This window comes from Simochromis diagramma, unplaced genomic scaffold (genome assembly GCF_900408965.1).
Source record: "Simochromis diagramma unplaced genomic scaffold, fSimDia1.1 OVJJ01000590.1, whole genome shotgun sequence".
NCBI classification, from domain to species: domain Eukaryota; kingdom Metazoa; phylum Chordata; class Actinopteri; order Cichliformes; family Cichlidae; genus Simochromis; species Simochromis diagramma.
In genome coordinates, this window is record NW_024387057.1 from 1,296,786 (window position 1) to 1,319,617 (window position 22,832).

General features: G+C 39.4%; 2 protein-coding genes, 1 long non-coding RNA gene and 1 other non-coding gene across 5 annotated transcripts; 1 reads left to right on the top strand and 3 right to left on the bottom strand.

Annotated features, from left to right (window-relative positions):
- Positions 1 to 862: 862 nt before the first annotated feature.
- trmt10b (tRNA methyltransferase 10B) lies at positions 863 to 5,256 on the bottom strand. 2 transcript variants are annotated; one of them, XM_040045086.1, is made up of 9 exons: positions 5,197 to 5,256; positions 4,797 to 4,943; positions 3,613 to 3,721; positions 3,383 to 3,513; positions 3,119 to 3,271; positions 2,816 to 2,894; positions 1,800 to 1,867; positions 1,585 to 1,708; positions 863 to 1,499 (listed from the first exon to the last, which is right to left on the bottom strand). In XM_040045086.1, the coding sequence occupies exons 2-9, from the start codon at positions 4,938 to 4,940 to the stop codon at positions 1,375 to 1,377; spliced, it is 933 nt and encodes a 310-aa protein (XP_039901020.1). In that variant the 5' UTR covers positions 4,941 to 4,943; positions 5,197 to 5,256; the 3' UTR covers positions 863 to 1,374. The 2 variants fall into 2 exon arrangements, with proteins under 2 accessions (XP_039901020.1, XP_039901021.1); XM_040045087.1 differs by lacking the exon at positions 5,197 to 5,256 and adding an exon at positions 5,144 to 5,185 and having other exon boundaries at positions 864 to 1,499.
- A 2,123-nt stretch (positions 5,257 to 7,379) lies between these two features.
- On the top strand, positions 7,380 to 7,595 carry LOC120742021. Its single transcript, XR_005697743.1, has one exon. It is a non-coding gene; the product is annotated as a small nucleolar RNA U3 (small nucleolar RNA).
- Positions 7,596 to 9,753: 2,158 nt separating this feature from the next.
- On the bottom strand, positions 9,754 to 10,714 carry LOC120741966. Its single transcript, XR_005697725.1, has 5 exons — positions 10,524 to 10,714; positions 10,358 to 10,417; positions 10,148 to 10,198; positions 10,010 to 10,075; positions 9,754 to 9,880 (listed from the first exon to the last, which is right to left on the bottom strand). It is a non-coding gene; the product is annotated as an uncharacterized LOC120741966 (long non-coding RNA).
- A 525-nt stretch (positions 10,715 to 11,239) lies between these two features.
- Positions 11,240 to 17,343, bottom strand: LOC120741993 (obscurin-like). The gene is made up of 4 exons (XM_040045137.1): positions 17,136 to 17,343; positions 12,447 to 12,611; positions 11,723 to 12,022; positions 11,240 to 11,568 (listed from the first exon to the last, which is right to left on the bottom strand). Exons 1-4 carry the CDS (start codon positions 17,341 to 17,343, stop codon positions 11,255 to 11,257), a joined length of 987 nt encoding a protein of 328 aa, XP_039901071.1. The 3' UTR covers positions 11,240 to 11,254.
- Positions 17,344 to 22,832: the final 5,489 nt, after the last annotated feature.

A 22,832-nucleotide genomic window follows, 5' to 3' on the forward strand; every position in this document is an offset into this window, starting at 1 on the left:
AGAGAGTCCCAGCTTTTACTCATCTGACCAAAGGACGCCTAATCTTTCTCCACGTTGTCCTTAGCACACTCCAGCCTGGCTTAAAAGCATCTCCTCTGTAAGCGCTCACTGCATTCCTGTGCAGTGATTGTCTTCTTTGAGGCTACACTTTGTAGCTTTGAAATCTTTGAAATCTTTCGCTTCCTGCATCTATTATTTAGGCAGACAGAGGAGATACCCCTAATATAATGCTGTGAGCACATTAGCCTCAGACCAGCTGTTAAAACCTGTCTGTTTGTTTGTTTGCTTGCAAGGGGAAGCCAATCAAAGAAAGTCTGTTTTATAAGAATATATTAACTGAGAGTTTGCACCAAGGACCAGTATAAGGTGATTCAGGATATTTTGAACCGTGAATCATGCAAAGCTACCCTGGAGCTGGAGATTAGCATCAGAGGTCCATTTTAAATATGTATTATATACAATTTGGGTATTTGTTTTTTTAATTAACTCATCCTATGTTAGCTAGAACGGAGTCCGGCCTATTTAACCACTAAAACTGTTTTTTCTTTTCATAAGTTCTGCTTGATAATAATGTGCTTTAGCGATCGTGGCTCAAGAGTTGGGAGTTCGCCTTGTAATCGGAAGGTTGCTGGTTCGAGCCCCGGCTCGGACAGTCTCGGTCGTTGTGTCCTTGGGCAAGACACTTCACCCGTTGCCTACTGGTGGTGGTCAGAGGGCCCGGTGGCGCCAGTGTTCGGCAGCCTCGCCTCTGTCAGTGCGCCCCAGGGTGGCTGTGGCTACAATGTAGCTTGCCATCACCAGTGTGTGTGAATGTGTGGATGACTGGATGTGTAAAGCGCTTTGGGGTCCTTAGGGACTAGTAAAGCGCTATACAAATACAGGCCATTTTTATGCTTTTTTGTAAAACTGCAAATTGAAAGTGCAAGTGTGTATTAACTCTGTTTATACACATGAAGTTTAAAAAAAATACAGTGTCTATAGAGACATTCATATAAAGCAAGATTTTCAGTGCAAAACACTTCACCGTTGGTCCCTTTTAAGAAATGTAATCATCTTTCTATATACATATAAATTATACTCATAATGCTGCCGTTCACAGAAGCTGAAGCTGGAGAATAACAAATAAAGGCACTATGAAGATTCTAGAAAAACAGTAAAACAGTCAAAAATGCTCTTGCGTGTGGTCCCTGCAGTCACTTTAAAGCTAATAAACATCTGTCAGTGTTAAAATGACTGAACAGCAGCGCGCTGTCCTCTTTAACCAGTCACAGCTCCCACCAGCAGCATGAAGAGTCTTCCTCTAACAATGTCCTTTCACAGGAGTTTCAGTAGTTGATATGAAATTAAATGAAGTCCTTATTCTACGCGATGAGTCTATGTTGCAGGAGGAGGCGGCGAATCGCCTGCTGCAACCACGTAACCCTTCCCTGGAGGAAACCACGTCTGCAAGGCTTCCATCCAGCTGCCGGTGTCGCAGAAAGTCAACAAGATGTCAAACACTGCGGACACAGGAAAACTTTATTACCCAAAGCAGGTGGTAAAGACCTTTCAGTGTCCTCTGGACAAAACAAAATATTTGCTTGCCTTGATTAACAGCCAGGATCTTTGAGTGGAAATTCTTCACGTTGTCTTTTTTCACCATGTACTCGTCTATAGGCAGCCTCGCTGTGCGGACGCTCAGCTCTCCGGCTCTGGACAGGCTCAACTTCTGCAGAGGAGAAAATAAACCTACTGGATATAATACTTACAGTCCTACTCTATGCGATGTCTGTGTTATGATCAGTTTTACTGAAAAATACCTTCTGGATGCTTTCATCCACCAGACCACCGAGGACGTAAACCTTGTCAGCATCCACGGATTCCAACGCTGAAAACAAAGGAGGAAAAAAAATACCTTAATGAATGTCAGCAAATTATATAATGTACATGAGCTCACTGGCCACTGCATTAGGTACATCTTCCTAGTACTGGGTCGAACCCTCTTTTCTTTCCTTTTAATTCTTCATGGCACAGATTCAAAAAGGTGCTGGAAACATTACTCAGAGGTTTTGGTCCATATTGACATGAGAGCATCGCACAGATGCTGCAGGTTTGTCTGCTGCACATCAACAATCTGAATCTCCTGTTCCACCACATCCCAAAGATGCTCTACTGAGATGTGGGGACTGCAGGGGTCATTTAGGTTCAGCAAACTCGTGTTCAAGAAACCAGGTTGAGATGTTTTGAACTTTGTGGACGCGGCCATCAGAGGATGGCACACTGTGGTCATAAAGGGTTGGACGTGGATGGCATCAGTACTCAGGCAGGCTGTGGTGATTAAATGATGCTCAGTTTGTACTAAGGGGCTCAAAGTGTGCCAAGAAAATATTCCCCACATTATTACACCATTACTGCACTGCCTTGTATGAACAGTTTGCATTTCAGCAGGTCGTCTTCACCATGTCTGAATTAATAAATGCGCTGAGTTACAGCGATGTGATTGGGTGATTCGATATTTGTGTAAAAGAGCAGTTGAACAGGTGTGCCTAATAAAGCGGCCACTGAGTGTACATCTTGTGCAATATTTTTGTTTCTCTGTAAATATTTTATTTATTTATTGTTAGTGTTTTAATGCTGTTTTCTATTAATCTCATCTTATTAAAGTTCCACATAACGAGAAACTAATTTTGAAAATAATATTAATGAAATGCTAAACAGGAGCGGGACAAGCAGCAGCAAACATGACAGCCAAATGGCGCCACCTGCTGGACAAATAATGCATTTCAAGAGCAAAACAAAGACATAAATGAAATCTAATCTAATTTATTTTTCACACCTTCTTCAGCATCTGGAGTGAGGTAGACAACCGATTCTGGAGGAAACAGGTCCAGACAGCTTTCGTCTGTTATATCCATCTGAACAAAACAAACACAGGAGACATGGCAACAATCAGCACCTGCTCATAAAACACTGAGGCAATTTTGGTTAAAACATTTTGAGAAACCTAAACTCAAAAGTGTCCTTTAATGAGTGAATTACAGTCCTATAAATGCTTACATGCAAATTGTTTTAAAGATTTGCTGAAGGGTTTGTTCACTTAAAATCCTTTTAACTGTAAAAACAAACTTATATATATCACCGTGTAGTTGAGGAAGCCGTCATTCATTCGCACGCACTCTCTGTAGAGACGGCTGTCCTCTCTCAGGTCTGTCAGAAACAGGTGAAACGGTCGGGTCGCCTTCTTATTCGACCCGTAGAGCCGCCTCAGCTGGCCTGCCAGTCGGCTTATCTCCTGAAACACAAAACGTGCGCTGCTGCAGGTGAATAAACACCACCTTCTTAAATGAAAGGAGTTTTTTTTGGTAAGCTGAAAACGTTGTAAGGTTTTTCATTGTCCACCGACCTTATCAGACATGCAGTCTGTCATACTGAGGTCGACGCAGAGCTTGAGCCCCGTGGACCGAGCCTCAGCTAGACGCTCTTTAGTGATCGCCTTCATGACCCGCTTGGTAAACTGACGCTCTGTGCTAGCACCTGAATGTCAAAGAACACACAGGAAAGGGACAGATGCTGTGATGTCACCAGCTGGAGACTTTCAGTTCCTCCTTAAGCCTCTCTTTGTTTTCTCTTTACCGGACTCCAGCTCACGATTCATCTTCCTCCTCAGCTTCTCCTCCTTCCTCCTGCTCTTCTTCGCAGCCACTTGCTTCTCCCAGTGCCGCTGCTTCCTCAGGACATTCCTCTGTTCATTAAACAGACAAATAACTGTGAGCACAGCAATAATCCTCTCGAGCGTCAAGATATCAGAGGCACTGTTGGAAATCTCACCCTGTTCCTGTCATCCTCCTCTGTCACAGCAACCCTCTACATGTCCTCCTCCACTACATCCCTGAATCTTCTCTGAGGTCCTCCTCTTTTCTTCCTGCCTGGTAGCTTCATCTTCAACATCCCTTGTCCAACATGTCAACCATTCCTGCTCTGCACATGTCTCTAACTTCACCTCTAAACTGCTCAACCTGAGTTGTCCCTCTGACGTCTCTTTATGTCAGTGCCACTGCCTCCAAACCATCATCGCTACCAGACCAGTAATCCACTTAAACTACAGGAAACCAGATTTACTTATAAATGTTGTCATTGTCTTTAATCCTGACATTAATCTGCAGTACATCATCAAATTAAGCGTACAAGCACGTGGTCCCACACCTGGGTGTAGAAATTAAAGAGGATCATCAGGTCATCTCATATCATGTTGACCTCAAACCTTTATTTAGCAGTTTTCACACCCCTGGATAAAAAGGTGTAATTTAAAAATTAAGTAATTTAGTGATATCTGCAATTCAGATGATGAAGGAAGCCTCAACTGTTTCAAAATGTTAATAATAGCATATAAAGCTCTGCGTGGCCGAGCCGCAGACCTGCTGAGACCTTGATCCTCTGATCGGTGCTTCCTATCTGCTCCCTGCTCTCATTTTAAAACCAGAGGCGATCACGCTTTTCAAACTGTAGCTCCTAAACACTGGAACAGCCGTCAGTTCAGCAGAATCTGTGGTTTGTTTTAACAAGATTGCTGAAAACTCATTTTTATAGGTTTGTTTTTCTTTAATCATTGTCCCATTATTTGGGGATTTCTGTTCCTCTAGTGTGTGTGTGGAAGTGTGAATACAGGAACTGTAAGACCATATGTTTGATTATGTGTTTTTATTATGGGCCATGCTGACTGATCTTAATGTGTGCTTCCATCCAAACTGTGACGCACTGTGAGCCCTTTAAATGTGCTACACTAAACACTATCATTAGTATTATCACTGTGCACTCACAGAACAGGGCAGGTCTTCTCTCCCGGGCTTGGGGTCCACAGCATCTGTCTCCACGTCGATGTGAAGCAGATCCATGAGCTCTGAAGTTCCATTCAGCTGCGCTTCACTCGTTTCCGGTTTAGCATGAGCCATCCCAGCAGGCATGCCCTGCAAACACACACAAAAGAAACGTGACGCTCTTCTTTAAATGTCCACGCATTTCTCATGTTCTGTGGTTCATCTTGAGGTAGCTGCAGACTTTGAAACAGAGTCCGTGTGTGTGTGTGTGTGTGTGGAGACATTTCAGGAATTCCGTGTTTGTGCTGCTGTTTAAACCAAACTATAAACATATACAGAAATTACTCAACGACACATTAACAGCAACACTGCAGGTTCAACAGAGAGAGAGCAGCGAACATGCCTGAGCCGGGAGATGAGTCGCCTCACAGCCTCCAGTTACTGAACATGTGAGCGGCGCAGATGAATGACGTAAGCGTAAACAATATGGAAGAGGCGGGTCGACATGATAAAAAAAATAGGATTAATGCACTGTAACTCTTTATTGATCGGTCCAGAGCAACATAAACCCATTATTTGTTATTTTTTATGGTTTTATATTATATTTAAAAAACGTGGACAAAAACCAGGATTACTGTCAGATAGTTTGCTTTTACACTAAACAGCCAGTAGAGGGCGGTGTCACTTAATATGAAATGAATGCTGACGGATGGACGGACCCTTCATTTTGCTCTTTCACAGCATTCAATCCAGCACGTTTCTATCAAGAGTGTCTGCCTCATATCACAGTCTTTATATTTATCTTGTTTAGCTCCTTATTCTATTAGATTCAGGTTTTCTTACAGAGGACTCTACTATTTTATTTAAATCGCTTTATGTTCAGCTCCTTAATTTTAAATTTAAATGTTTACTATTTTAAATGTTTAACCCTTGTTTATGCTGTGTTTTATTTTACTGAGCTGTTCTTCTACGTTTAAGCGTTGTTTGCTATAGGTCAGCTTTAATGTTGTGGCTCCTATAATGCAGGACTTCCCCAGCTTTGTGATGAAAACCACTTGTGCCAAGATTTTACAATGATGTTGTGTAATAGTTCCCGCAGTTCAGTTTCCTGGGATTGTTAGCCTGCTGGCCTGTCGATCCCACTCGCAGTTCAGATTATTTAAATCTGTGTGCCTGAGGAGGAAATTAGTGGACATGGATTACTTTTACTCTTATTGGACAAAAAGAAAAACTGCTGCAGGACAGAAACATCTGCATTATGCTGCTAACACAACAGTCTCTTTGCGAGCAGCTGCACAGACAGCAGGCTAACACTAATGTTAGTCAAGAAGAATGGTAAGTATGCGAAAATGTGTTTCAAGTCATTTTATGGGGAAAACACAAACGTAATCTAACGAGTTGTACGACGAATTACTTTCTCCTAGAGTAATTAGGTGATGCACTGCATTACTTTTAAGAGAAGTGTTCTGTGCATTATGTGTAACACGTTACTTTTTTTGAATAATTACCCCACCACTGATCACAGCAAAGCGTTATAAATTAAGCTTGTGTTTACTTTTACTTCACGTCCTAATTAAGCAAAAATCCTGCAATTTATGTGTTTCATTACCCGCAGACTCAGTTTACACCTTAGTATGGATGGTTAATCAAATAAATATTTTATTGTTGCATCTGTTTACTTGTGGCATGGGGAAGGTTAATAATTTGGCGATTTTCATGAAGCAGTGGAGTAGCAGAAAACCCACTCTAAACATCAAAATCTTGTTATTGAACATGTAATATAGCTCCATGTGAGCTTTGCTGAAATGTAGGAAGTTACATGACTTTAATTGTTTTTACTCAATTAGCAGTTTAAGCTATTGCTGATTAATGGTGGCTTGTAATCAAACGTCATCCCTCTCTGCTTGTGTTTACCTGACAGCTGCCACAGACAGATCCAAAGAGACTAGAGACTTTCTGAAAGGATAATGAATAACTCTAAGCTTTTGTTATGAAGAGTACATTTCCATATCTGTAATTACTGTTGTTCTGGCACAAAAAAAAAAGAAAATGCAAAACACTTGTCAAGATAGGAATAGGTTTACAGTCCTGTTTGTAGTCGGAAGACAAAAACAGGCGCACAGGTGACCTTTGCTAACAAATTGTTTTTATCATAAAAGTTTTTAACAAAAATATTTTTCTAATTTTATCTCTGCCTGTGTTACAACATGTATCGGCAGCATCCAGCCTTAGTATGTGTTAAACAGATTGTTCCAAACCACGGCTCTAAATATGCGGATCAATCCTCTGTTGTTGTTAGCATCCGAGGCTAACACGCGGCATGCGGCATCACAGCAGCCAATGACAGACGTAGAGGAGGGGCATACCATCAGAGAGCATTGTGGGTACTCCAAAAGTAATTATTTATGTCACTTCAGAGCTCGCAGACGAGTACTGTTCGGTGTATTAACACCGAACAGTACTCGTTCGGTGTCACAACTACGATACGTGACCCAGTAAATATAAGCAGCACACACTGCTGTTAGCACCGTGACAGAGATGGACAGGGCCGTCATAGTAGTAGCTGGGTCGGGGCGATTGTTCGTTAAGACTATACTTTCAGGGATCATTTCTATAGTTTCTAACTTGAGAAATGTGTTTCTAAAGTGTTTGGTCTCGCTAACCACGATGATGAGTTGGTGATACTTCTCCTTGAGCGCGAAGCGGGCCGAGAGACTTGATTTAATTCATATGCTCTTTGCTTTTGATGACCGTTCACTGTTTCTTCGGAAACAGCGATGGGAGGAGTATGATCAGAGTGGTTACGAAATGCTGTTAAAAAGAAGTTGTTAATTCTATTGGTTGCATAGTCAGCAAAAGCTATGTAAGTGTGTTGAGCTACTCGATTTTGAGTCACACCAAAAAACCTCAAAGCATGTCTGTTATGCGTAGGTGTTGTGCGTCCTAAAACGTTTTTAATACTACTTGGATAAATCTTGATACCAAAGCCTGTAATACTTTGAATTTACAAAAGCTAACAGTGAAGTAGATTTGTTATTTTAGATTGTTTTCATGTGGTTTTACTGTGATATATGTTATGTAATTTATATAGATATGTATATACTGTCCATATATTACTTTATGCTTTAATTTTATATTTTAATAATTGCACCTACTCAAAGATTTAGATTTATCTTTAAAAAATGTATGTTATTTGGGGCCCCCTTCAGGTGGCATAAAGAGAGGAAATGATGTGCATTTCACTCCATGTTAGTCATTACTTAAATGTATGGAGTGTCAAGAGTGCCAACATTAATAAATAAATGCATCATTCAAAATGTTAATTAAATTTTCATTAAGTAATTAAAAATATCAGTTAATTTTATTAAAAATATATTTCAATATTTAATTAACTTGGTTTAGTTCCTGTGATGCATTGAAGCATGAAATAATTAGAAACGGTCTTTACAACTCGGACGGTAACATTGATCGGTTACCCTGCACAGTGAGTCAAGACAGGTCGACATTAAAAAAAAAAACGGATCAGTTCTCAGTGAGGTTTTTTTCTTTTTTTCATCAGGAAAACTGAACTTGATCTGAAAAAATGAAAGCCCCTAAGTCGCTGGATGCAAAATAATTTTCTCTCTCTCTCTTTTTAACAATGTAAGAGTGTTGAGTTATTATACTGAATCACTCACAAACACTTAAAATAGAAACACTGACACAAGCTTTGCATTTAACTGTCATTAATAACTTTCACAAAGTGTAAAAACAAAGTTGCATCAAAGTTTGAATGAAATTGTTTCCATACTGTTTATTTGTATTTAAACATTACACTGAAAACAACAATAAACTAGCAGAGCCCCATTTTTAACAATATATTTTAGATGTTTAGCAGTAATGTGCTACCCCAGTACACGCTAGAAAGCCTTTTAATCTGGATGTTATTAGTATGTATGCAATAAGAGAGGAAGGCCAAAAAATGCCTTCAGTTCACTGATAGTTTTACAAAAGCAGAAACACTTAAACAGATGTTAAGAGGTCGAGTCACAATCATTGTTTTGTATACAAAATCTTCTCCTTTTCACTCAAAGTGACTTTAAATACAAAAAATAAAAACAGCTAAAGAGCTGCTGTTAAAATTTCCATAAGGAGACATCATTTCAAGGAAATAAACGTATTGTATTGGTGATTAGACCCTGATGGCCCATCACAGCAGAACACAACAGGACCTCCTGGAGTCTAGATGCTGGTGGCGGAGATGAAGATGGAGGCTTGGATGGAGCCTGAGTAACATGGGTAAGGCGGAGATGGAGCTGGGTTGCACGAGGGCAAATGTAAGGGAGAATAACACATGAGCAGTGAGGTTTAAAGACTGTGGAATGAAGGCTGATTGCCCTGAACAGACTGGCAGAAAGATGATTGGACAACACCAGTGATGTCACATTGAGCTTGACAACATGGGAAAGTGGAAGTGATGTAAAACAGACACTGTTTTGGCTTCCCTTCATTGGCTCCCTGTTAAATCCAGAATTGAATTCAAAATCCTGCTCCTCACATACAAGGTCTTAAATAATCAGGCCCCATCTTATCTTAATGACCTTGTAGTACCATATCACCCCTATTAGAGCGCTTCGCTCTCAGGCTGCAGGCTTGTTGTTCCTAGAGTATTTAAAAGTAGAATGGGAGGGAGAGCCTTCAGTTTTCAGGCCCCTCTTCTGTGGAACCAGCTTCCAGTTTGGATTCGGGAGACAGACACTATCTCTACTTTCTAGATTAGGCTTAAAACTTTCCTTTTTGATAAAGCATATAGTTAGGGCTGGACCAGGTGACCCTGAATCCTCCCTTAGTTATGCTGCAATAGACATAGGCTGCCGGGGATTCCCATGATGCATTGAGTTTTTCCTTTCCAGTCACCTTTCTCACTCACTATGTGTTAATAGACCTCTCTGCATTGAATCATATCTGTTATTAACCTCTGTCTCTCTTCCACAGCATGTCTTTTATCCTGTCTTCCTTCTCTCACCCCAACCGGTCGCAGCAGATGGCCCCGCCCCTCAATGGATTGGATTGACATTATTGTAGTCAGAGGTCTGCTCTGCGTTGCCCTGTTGATGTGATCAAATGAAAGCATTTCAAAACAAACACCACCATATGTCCACAAATGCATTTATTATCAGTGAGAATAATTACCAATGTATATTTTGCATTTCAAATCTCACATTTTGTGCACTCACTTGTCTTGTTAATGACTCTGAGCTGAATCACTGATGTGACATTGATGTAATCACCTTCTGCTGGACCTGAAATAATAATTTTAATCACTTTCATGTATAATCATCCAGTTTCTATATTAATGAAAGTGTATACTTTACCATTTTCAGTGTTTTCACATCTTCTGACTGTCTCATAGACAGAACGAACACCTGCTGGTCAGAGAAAATCAGTCACCTCATGTCTGTGATACTAATTTAAACACAAATATTCTTGCAAATAACATTTATATGAAAAGCTGCAGCAGATGTAATAAGTACAGTCTTGTTGCAAATAGGATCAGAATATTTGAAACTATGTGAAAAACTAACCATGAAGAAGAGAGGACTGTTGCTGCTGACCATCCTGATTGAGCGTCTGTTTAACAGCACCTTTATTAAAAATGTCAAAAAAAAAAAAAAAGACATTTGAACCTCATGACACATTTATGTCTTTGAAGGATAAAGAGTTTGTAGTAAGTAAAGGAAAAGGTCTCACTGTTGGTTCTTCTGCAGCGATACAACAAGAGCAGGAGAATAATAATGAGAGAGACTCCACAAACCAGTCCAACCATCAACCACACAGGAGGTGAAGAGCTGTCAGCTCCTGACACAGTTACAAGAAACAATAATTAATTATTGATCAATTATAATTATATAAATAAATACTTTTATGAAATGGAGCAAGGTGACTGCGAGACTTAAATCAGACAATCTAATGTTCATTCTCAGTCATCAGACGTGTTTAGAAAACATCCATCAGATGTTTTGATCCTGCTCACCTTTAACTGACATCCAGCTCTGTGCTGACTCTCTTCCTGAGTACTGACACTTGTAGAAACCTTCATCAGACTTTGACACTGCAGAGATCTTCAGCTCCCCTCGGGTATCATTTTGAATAAGTGTGTCATTGTGATAGAAAAACACATTGGAAAGTATTTTTTGTGTTCTCAAACTGCAGCTCAGACTAACAGAAGCTCCCTCAGTCACAGGATGAACAGGACTCACCAGGATAGGACCATTACCATCATCTGTGACACAATCACACACAATTGTTTCAGTCACATCAGCTGGTGCACACTTTTAGAAAAAGCTGACAAACAATAATAAGAACAGATTGTACAAATGTTCATCATGAAGATCTGATCTTGGATATTTAAAAACTACCGTATGTGTCATATTTGTTTTACCACATAATTACTTCACATACAGCAAAGCTGGGACAAATGTTCATGTGATGTCTAAATGATTCAAATCCAATAAGTAAATGTATAATAACATACTCCGTACAGTGATGTTGACTGCACTGCTGAACTCTCCTGATCCAGACTCACACCAGTACACTGCAGTATCTGACTTTGATGTGTTGATGTCACATGTGGATCCAGTCATTCTCCTACAGTCAGAGTACAGTCGGCCGTCCTCAGAGAACTTCCTCACTCTCCACTCAGTGAAGTTTCCCTCACAGGTCAGTGAGACAGAGTCAGAGGTGAAGTGTTGCACTCTGTCAGGACTCACTGTGAGAGACGCTGCTGAATGAACATCTGGAAACAACATGCAGTGAAGACACAAAGCTCACAGATGTTAGGATTAAAATATGAAACAGATATTGATGAGCTCAGTCTTGTTGAAAACATCTTGAATAAAAGTTACAACATAATCTCACTTCATTGAAAGGTCAGAGAGAAACAAACTGACCTGCAGACCAGACAAACTTTGGTTGACTGTGATCAGTGTGATACTCTGGGTCTCCTCTTCCAGCTCTGCACACATATCCTGCTGTGTGTGTCTGTCCATGAATGATGTAGGAGTCCTGTGCAGTCCCACTGCCATCAGGTAGCAGCTCATAACTGGAGGATTTCTCTGATAGATCAGGAACAGCTTTATACCAGTAGAAGCTCCATCCTGCAGACGGATGTTCAACCTCACAGTTCAGAGTTACTGAGGCTCCAGGACTCAGCCATGATGGAGACACAGTGAGGACAGGACGGGGTTCATCTGTTCAACAAAGATTTTCTCTCAATGTTTCGTCTCTTAACTCTGAATTCAATGTCACTAAAATGTTGACTCACAAATATTTATGATGAACTTTAAGAGTGAGACTATCTAAACATGTCAAATATCTCAACATGTACTAATAAAAACACATTTTTATTTTAGAACATAAATTTGAATGCATCCAACAAATTTAAAGACCTGGGTGGAAAAAAGTGATTCATGATCTAAAACCTCAATGGTGAAGCTCATTTGATCAACAATATAATATGTTATAAATTCTGTGATTACCTAGTTCAAATGCTGTAATTAATTTGAAGCATAACTGAGTTTATTGATCAGTGATCAAAATGTATTGGGGTTTTTTGTATTTATATTTTTTTATGTATCAAATTTGTGTCAAAATAATCTGGATGAAAGATCTTACATGATACAGTCAGTGTGATGATATCACTCCACTCTGAGAAGAAATAGTCCCTTCTGCCCCGGCAGCTGTATCCTCCACTGTCAGACTCAGTAGCTCTGATGATTCTGTATTCATTGGATGTTGGAGGTGTGTTTAACTTGGCTGCTCTCCATTCATACGTCCACTGAGCTCCTTCACCTCCCTGAATCTCACATCTGACAGTGACTGTCTCACCGCTGTATATCTGAGTCCAGGATGGCTGCAGGGTCACAGTGGGCTTACTGGGAACTGTTCACAGGAAAATATCCAGTTAGAGACAAATAGAAACATAAAAACTCTGTTGTTTATAACATGAAGTAAAGTGAGAAAAAAATAGCGGATTCACAGACAAACAGTTTAAAGACTGAACAACAAAACAAAGTCATAACATTTCATAGCTTTCAAACTGTAACACATTTTTAGTCAAACGTACAAGTATTTACTTGTACAGTTATCATCTTTTATTGATATTCCTGAGTTGTATTGATATCCATTTCACAAAGATGTGAAAATCAGTGTGGTAAAAAAAAAAACCAAATATAAAACTTTTGATTGTTAAAGTTTTTTGTCTTCAATCTAGAAAAAACACAAAGAAAGCCTGCAGCCACTGGCATAGAAATATCCTGTTGCTAATGTATTTTTTATAGTTGATAGTAAAATGGTTTTTTTGTAAAGATCCAATAAATTGATGAAAGGCTTGTAATGATTTTTTTCTCTGAGAACCACAAGGGCTCTTTCAGAGTGCGCACTTTGTCACAATGAAACTAAAGTGCTTCTATTTTCTCATTTCCACCTCTCCATGTAAGAAAACAAACCGAAGAACAGCACAGATCACATAACTTGATCTGTCTCAGTCTGGTAGAAATAAAATAATTAAACTCACGAGTTTCTGTAACTGTGACGTCACTGCTGACCTCTGTGTAGTAAACTGGATCACTTCTCCCTCCTCTGCAGTGGTACAGACCTCCTTGTGAGACACTAATAACTCTGTTTGCTTCATTTCCTCTCATGAGCTGAGCTTTAGAAGAGACTGAATCACGTCTGAACCAGTCAAACTTCCAGCCAGCAGAGCCCTCCACAGAGCAGCTCAGTGTCACACTGCCCCCTGCTGGTATGACTGAACTTTGTGCTCTCAGTGTGGCTCTGGGTTTACTTGCTGTTGATGTTACAGGAAAAAGTTAAACAGATTGTTACTTGATTAAAGAAGAAAAATGTTACAGTAATGAAAAAAATCACTAGATAATATAGTTACTAGAATCAAATATGAAACAATTATCCTGCAAATAATGAATACAGACTATTTGCCAACTGGAAAAATAAATACATAAAAAATTAAAATGAATAGGCCAGCGTCCAATAAAATGAGGCTATATTGTAGTCTGCAGTTCATTAAAGTCATTAGGTGAAAAACATAATGTGTGTGTTGTGACTAGGGCTGGGTATCGTCACTGATTTCTAGAATCGATTCTATTCCGATTCACAAGGTCCTGAATCGATTCGATCCACGATTCGATTTGAATCTGGGAAATTTTGCCTCAGACAGTCAGAAATATTATAATTCAGATCAGTACATTTACATATTTTTGTATCTATAAAAAGGAAGCTGACACACGCAAGACTTTATCAAAGGTGTGAGCATCACAGCAGATGCCTTTGTGTCAAAGTAGCTGAAGATAAAACACAGAAAAACATGAAGGTGATTTTCCTGGCCTGGGATTTTATAAAAATATTCTGCAGTAGATCACAAACAAAAGGAAACCATTAATCAGCTTATGAACATTACCTCTGAAGTTACAGCGGTTTTATTAGAGACACGGCTAAGCGTTTTGCATTTTGTATAATTTTAAAAAGTTTACATTTGTTCAGAAGCCTGTTGAACAGCAGAAATTAGGTTTTCTTTTCGGAAGTAAGTATAAGGGAAAAAAAAACATCGGCCAACAGCGCTGTAAATAACGGTAGACTTGTGCATAACAAACAAGCGAATAATGCAGAAAACAGATTTCAAGGATAGACGGGAAACTGTTCTTGAAGTACAGAGAAAGAGAGAGAGAGAGAGAGAGCTGTGCATGAAGTGTGATTTTATCGTGGTGGAAGCAAAACAGTAAACGTTAGAGGGAATTCATGACGATGTTTATGTGAAGCTTAGTTTGGATCTTCTTTTGCTGCTGGTTCAGTCAATAATGTTTGGACAGAGATAAAACTAACAGCTTTAGAATCAGCGCAAAAAGGGCGCAAACACAAAGCGCGGACCCGCCGAAACATCAGAATCAGCGAGCTGTCGGCTTTCAGCCCCGACCGTGTCCGTGCCGTCAGGTGAGAAAGGCGACATCTCACTGATTCTGATCCGCGGGTCCCGCTGTGTGTTTACGTCTTTGTGCAGAAGCCGTGTTCCTGCTCTCATTTAGCTGTTTTAAATGTTTGGTGGTTGTCAAAATTTTGTGACGTTTCACCTGAGATTCTGGAATTTTGGGCAAAATACATTTATATAAAAAAATCGATTCAGGGTTTTAATGAATCGATATCACGTTATCCAAGCCAGAATCGATTTTAATCGATGAATCGATTATTAAAACCCACCCCTAGTTGTGACATCAGACTCTTTGACTAAAACCTGAAACCTCTGAGGATTTAATAAAACAGTTATTATGAATGAAAGATCTTCAACTCACTTGAAACTGTCAGTGTGACTGAATCACTCCACTCTGTTGTTTCATGCTGTGAACTTTTCATTCTGCCCTTACAGAGATAGTTTCCACTGTTGGATGATGAAGCATAAATAATCCTGTATTCATTTTGATTTGGAGCTTTTATCATGCTGTTTGTTTCCCACTCATAATCCCACTCAGTGTCTCCTCCATGGATCTCACATCTGACAGTGATCGTCTCTCCTCTGTATATCTCAGACCAGTTTGGATGCAGAGTCACAACAGGTCTGATTGAGACTGTTAATGTTCAAGAAAGTACAATAAAAACACGTGAATGTCAAAAGGTTCAGTTACCGTTAGATGTAGTGCTTTGTGGGAAGTTACATTTAAACTCACCAGTTGTGTCAATCCTGACTGACTGGCTCCACTCTGTGTACCGGTAGTAAGCTTCTCTTCCTCCTCTGCACCAGTAGAGTCCTCCCTGTGAGACTCTGATTTGGTCATTTGATAGAAAAACTCCATCCTGTGGACTCAGAGGTTCACCAGAATCATCTCTGTACCAGTAGTATTTCCATCCAGATGATGATGATGGGCTCACAGAGCAGGTCAGGGTCACACTGCCCCCTACTGGAACAGCTGTGTTATCAGCTCTCAGTTTGGCCTTTGGTTTATCTGCAGTTCAGTTTAGAAAAAGAACAAAAGTAAATGGCTGAAATGTAATCTTCTCTATTTTCCATTTCAATGACTGTATAACAAGCAATTATATATTTTATTATTATTATAATTTCATTATTTTCATTAATTTTAATAATTTTCAGTTCTTTTGACATTTTTACTGAGCATCACAAAGGAGGGCTAAACTTTTGAAGTATTTTCACTTATTTAACTAAAACTGATAATATAGATGAAGGTCCAACTTACTTAACACAGTCAGTGTGATGATATCACTCCACTCAGTTAAGAAATAGTCCCTTCTGCCCCGGCAGCTGTATCCTCCACTGTCAGACTCAGTAGCTCTGATGATTCTGTATTCATTGGATGTTGGAGGTGTGTTTAACTCGGCTGCTCTCCATTCATACGTCCACTGAGCTCCTTCACCTCCCTGAATCTCACATCTGACAGTGACTGTCTCACCGCTGTATATCTGAGTCCAGGATGGCTGCAGGGTCACAGTGGGCTTACTGGGAACTGTTCACAGAAGAATATCCAGTTAGGAGACAGCCTACAAATTTTACTGTTTATAACATGAAAGTAAAGTGACTGGAACAGCTGATTCACAGACATGTCACTTTATGCAATAATCTTTAAAACACAACTTAAATATTAATTTCAGGATTTATTTAGATTTATTTAGAGCTTCAACTGTTTGACCCGAGTAAGTACAATATTTTGAAAAGCAAGTTAAATCAGTCGTAGCTCCCTGCAGACTGATTGTTACTATAAAAGAAAAATGCTATTTACAAGTTTTAATGTTTCCCAGGTCTGACTTCTTTCTGATCTTTTTCAGGTTGAATTCTTTGTTTGTTCGTGTTTCTAGTTTTGTTTATTATTCTTCATTCTTTCTTGAGCATTTTTGGAACTTTTAGTTCTTTTTTACACTTTAGTTTTGGAGTTTAATTTGTTCCCTCCCATTGTGTTTCCTGTCTCACCCTCCTGTGTCAATTTCGTGTCTGTTTCACTGTTTAGTGATTAATTATCACTTCCTGTTTTATTTTGGTAGTGGTGCCACTAGCGTGTGTATGTGTGTGTGTGTGTGTGTGTGTGTGTGTGTGTGTGTGTGTGTGTGTGTGTGTGTGTGTGTGTTCTTTTGGATTTTTAATCAGCCAAAATAAAAGTTTGACTTTTTCTTATTGAGTCTGTCTCAGAGTCTGCATTTACGCATGATGGGATGAAGAAGTTTGATGTTTTATTTTCTGTACAGCATTAAATTGTAAATGATTAAATAAAATAATTCGTCATTATGGAGAAAAGATCACGTCATTTACTTTTTTCACATTTACTATTGTTTCAAAATGAATTTCCTCACCAGTTTCATGAATAATGACCGGGTCACTGTCTTTAACACGTCCTCTGCAGGTGTAGAAGCCGGCTTCAGAGGTCACAAGTACTCTGTCTGATTCGCCAGCTACTGCGGTCTTCTTAGAGTTTTTAGAGGTTTGTCTGAACCAGTCATATTCTAAGTCAGCAAACTGGTTCACATCGCAGGTCAGTGTCACACTGCCCCCTGCTGGCATGATTTCGGTGTTTGCTGTCACAGTAGCCTTCACTTTCTCTCCTGTAAGTCAAAGATCAAAAGTATAAAATTGCTGCTCTGAATGTTTGATGCAAACTTAAATAATGTGAATCATTCAATTCAACACACTGAAGCTCTACAGAGACTTTGGAGTGACGTGTTAGACAGCTTCTAATCAAAGGGGGATGAAGGTAACAAACTCTATGCTGAGCTCAGAGCAGCATATTTCATATTGGTGTTTCCTTTAATCTTTCATTTGTCATCTATGTGTACAGGGACAGAGATTAATAATAACTGATTATTGAATTATTATTAAATTATTGAACAGGGAGCAGGAGAAATATACTCTCCTTTTGGTAAATACAAGTAAAGAGCAACACATATGGTATAATTGGTAAGAAGAAAATTTCTCACCTGCAGCATTTCCATGGAGGATTGTGCTGAGCACTAAAACAATGAATTAAATTACATCAGATATTAGACAACTGACAATCAGAAGGTGCAAAACAATCTTTGATCTCACAGAAGAAGTTATAAATTCCAGGCACAGCAAGAAATCTTACTGGATCTGAAAAAAGCATTTCACACAATTAACCATGAAATATTAGTACACATAAATACATTGGATTGGGACACTTCTTTTTTTTTGAACATTTGTTTTATTTGCTGATGACACACATATCTTGTACCCGGTTGTAAATTGCAGAAACCTTTGAACCAGATCACTTCAGAAATTAACAAAATAAAACATTGTTTGATCCATCCATCTTCCACAGGGCTGAACCATTGGGGCAGCAACCTAAGCAGAGGCTAGCTAATTTGACGTTTTAAGCATACACTGTATATAGATAAAATGTAACTGTCACCAGTGAGAAACATTTTCCTTCATCGCTGCCATTCAAACAGTAAAGGTGTGTATTGTACTCACAGAATAACCCCAGCAAACAGAGCAAAGAGTGCCCCATCCTCACGTCCAGCCCTGCACGCTGATCTGCATCTAATCTCAAAGGTTTCGACTTTGCATTGATAATAAATGCAGAACAAAGAGAAGCTGCACTTAATGTAGATAAGACCAGAGTTTATATTCAGCTCCTCCTTCTATCACCTCCCTGTGCTTCCTTCCCGTTTACACCAACCTCAAACAGCTCCTGTAGCTTTGACCACAGCAGCTGCTTGGCGTGTTCACATTTCCTGTCCACTGCAAACATTTACCTTGTTGCCCCCCCCCCCGAAAAACCATTAATTTGTAAATTAGTTGAAAAATAAAATTTTTAAATAATTAAAAAAGAGCCAAATGTAACAAATGCAATACAACTTTAAAGTCATATATGGTATTTAAAATGTAATATTTTCTTTTAAACAAATCATTCAGAATGACTGAATCAGTAATGACTGATTGATCCTGCAGGTGTACTTCAAATAAGTTTTAGTTCTTCACAGATCTTCTTGTCTCTATTTCAGTGGTAAAGCTTTTCTAACTTATCAGAGCTCATAGGCATCTGATTTTCTCCTTTGGAGTCTGTATTCTCTTTAAACACTTTTTAATTAATTTGTTTTTCCTTTTGATTGTTTATCAGAGGAATTATGTTGAAATTCTTCTTTCAGTCTGCATAAAAACATGTTTATGCATTTTATTTGAGTCACAGCTCAAATATTCCCATGCAGTTCTATAATTGAAAGGCTCCTCTGACCTCAGAATAGATCTGTGAATGTTGTCACCCTGTGGTGTGGTTATAGTTTTAAGTCTGGCCCCAGAAAAAGGAAATGACTCACTGTGCAGTTGAACTGAAGGTAAAGACCTGTATGTTTCACAAACTCAAATACGAAAGAGATTATTAAAATTTCATGTTAAATTTAATGTTGCGGCCTACACAACATTATGTGGGCACCGGGCACCATTATGACCACTTGCCTAATATTGGGTTGGTCCCTCTTTTGCAGCCAAAACAGCCCTAATATATCAAGGCATAAACTCCACTGGACCTCTGAAGGTGTGCTGTGGTTTCTGAAAACAAGATGTAATCAACAGATCCTTTAAGTCCTGTAACCTGGAATTTGGAGGCCAAGTCAAGTTTTCTTCTCTAATATATTCCACCCACTAGGAGGTACCATGATGAATAGTTATTCAGTGTTATTTACACAGCTGATTGGTATATAGCGCACACATATTTCAGTATAAGTACATATTTTGAACATATAAATGGTATGAATGAATAGGAATATGTTAAAATAATGTAGAGGAGGAAGCCTTTAATAGTCAGTTTGACGGGGCCTGCAGAAGTTAGGTTAGGTGGCCTCAATGCCTCATCAGACATTACACCTTTGGTTCTATACTTTACATCTTTCATTGTCCTTATCTGGTCTTTAAGTCTAACGTTATTTACCGTTTCTGGGTCCAAACTCCACTTCAGGTCCCAAAGTCAACCCAACACTGGAAAATCTGTCCATTCTATCAGCTATCAGGGCTAAACTGCAAGGCATCACGCATGTAGCTTCAATTGTTCTTCCTCGTTTTAGTTCTGAAGGCTGATGAAAGAAAAACATATGAGATCATTGTTATTTTAAAGTGCTGAGATGGTACAGATAAGCCCTAGTGCTCTAATCACTATCTGCTGTTGTTTTCACTGATTAGTTTCACTGATTAGTTTTTATTAAACCAACTCAGGTGCAAACTCAGGTGTGACTTACAGATTCATTACATTATCATATTAATGTACTTCTACCTTAAATTATGTTTATGCTACATCATTGTGACGTTGGTTACATCTCTTCCACCAAAAAAACAACCACGATGTCGTTTTTGTCCTTTTCAAATACAAATTCAAAATGAGAGTTCACTGTCTTGAAGGCCATCACTGCCCTGCCATAATGCTAGCTGAGCTACACTGGCACAGCCTTTGACCAGCTGGTTGGACTCTACAAATTGACATTATCATCACAGGCAAAAAAAACATTTCTGTAACACGCAGACAAACAAATGCATTAATATCAATAAAACATAAATGATTTAATGTTTTATCTGTCAAACATGCTTGAACATTTATAGCATTTCCATGCAGAGGCTCTTAAAGGAAGCTTATTTTCAGCATGACAAATAAGCTTTTCAAACCACAGGCTACATTTCCTCTTTTCTACGTGGCCCAGTTAGAAATCATGAGATCTCTCAGTGATAAAAATGAGCCTGCTGGAGAATAGATGATGAACACAACCAGAAGAACAAAGATATTATTCTGTATTGTCAGCTTTGTACTTTGATATTTTACTATTACTTGAATAAAACATAATCACTGTATTTCTTTGCAGGTCTATATTTTTCTAAAATAGCCTCCTGTGAAGCGCAACAGATTAAAAAAATACTTTTTAGCATGAATCTTTTTAGTAAAGCGACCTACTACCGATCATTCCCCACCAATCAGTTTTACCTCTAAATTAGCTTTATTTGCATTTATTTATTAATTTATATGTAGACTTCATCAGATAGGTGCATCAGACACACAAAGAATGTGAGTAAAGAGGACGAAAGATTTGATGACATCAGATTAAATGAGCACTTCACTCATGAGAAGAGGCTGAGGGAAAGTTTAAAAACAGCCAACACTTGTGTCTTTTTCTGAAACAGCAAAGATCCTGCACAACATTTGCTTAACTGTATCCCACACACATGACACACACATTTTTAAAGGGGTAGGTTGAGGTACTAAAGAAAAACAGTGATGCATTAATTTTTTTTTTAAATGAGCTCATTAATTCAGCGCTCTCATAGTGTACAAAACTCAGCCTTAAGGCTGAAGGACAGTTCTCTGTACAGCACTGTCAAAGCCAACCTTAGGAGTGGCATCAAAAGCCCCTGTTCCTTTAGTACCTACTCGGATCAAATCTCAACAGCTTGGACTGTCCAGTTTTTCATTACAATCAGGTACTACCCAATGTGCATAGCCTTTGTCATACTAATGCATCATAGCATCCCATGATGTAATTAGTATGTGACATGAATGCTACAACAAAGGTTGATGTCGAGGCAAGGATATAGCTGCTGCTCTGTCTGCAGCGTTTTGTCAGACTCAGGGACCACAGTGCTGTTTTTTTGTCATCATTTCCCTCGTTGCCAGGTTTCAGAAATGGTGCTTTTGATTTTTGTGAATGAAACGCTTTCATCACTCATCCAGTGATGCCACTGAATAGCCAATCGGTGGCATGTAATCTGAGGACATCACATTTTAAGTACCTGCTCAGATAGCTTGGAACCCCAGCTGAAAAGGGCTAAATAGGCCAAGGAAGCCTAGAGGGGTGCATATTGACTCACTATGCACAAATCAGCATTACACAAAAGTACAGACCGGACCTCCCCAGTAAAAAAGCTGCTTAGCATAACGTCAGAGCAGTTGTCACTTCCCATTATGTCGATCGCTTTAGTTCATTTTGGAGGGTTGCAAGCTGTTTTAAATGACATGAGTGCCTTTAAATGATGCTTTTTCGGTGGATTCATGCGCAACACTGAACAGCTGAAACATGTACTCTCAGTCTGACACACAACAACACACTTTATTTATATCACACTTTTATTAACAGAGTTACAAAGTGCTTTACAGAAAGAATTTATATATATTAAACATCAAGTAAAATGGTTAAAAACATAAAAACAGATCTACAGTACATTAAATTCCATTAAAATTATTATATAATGGTAGTGAAACAAGCAAAACACACTGCGCGATCCTTTCTGAAGGAAATATAAACTCAGGCTATCAGGATCATTGCTTTGAATTCAAAATATTCTCCTTTTCACTCAAAGTGACTTTGAGTTTTTAAGAGACTTTAAAGAGGAAAAAAAGAAAAGAAAAACAGCTAAAGAGCTGCTGTTAAGATTTTAGAGCTGAGGCTGAACTTGTATTGACATATTGTAGTCAGAGCTCTCCTCTGGGTCACCACGTTGCCCTGTTGAGGTGATCAAATGAAAGCATTTCAAAACAAACACCATCTGTTTTGTCCACAAATGCCTTTATTATCAGTGAGAATAATTGCCAATGTATATTTTGCAGACCGTTGTGGGAACAGTTTACCCTGCCCGGTATAGGGCTACCGGGGTCCCGCCCTCGAGCCAGGCCCGGGGAGGGTGCACGAGGGCGAGCATCTGGTGACCCGGCCGGGCACAGCCCGAAAAAGGGACAAGGGCCCATCTTCCCACAGGCCAACTACCTACAGGGGCGCACAGTAGGGGTCGGGTGCAATGTGAGCCGGGTGGCGATCATGAGCGGAGGTCGTGGCGGACCGATCCCCGGCTACGAAGAGTGGCAATTAGGACATGGAATGTCAACTCTCTGGTGGGGAAGGAGCCTGAGTTAGTGCGTGAGGTTGAGAGGTATCGGCTAGATAAAGTCGGGCTTACCTCAACGCATGGCTTGGGCCCTGGAACAAGCCTCCTGGAGAGGGGCTGGACTCTGTCTCAGTCTGGAGTTGCCCCTGGCGAGAGGCGGCAGGCTTGGGTGGGTA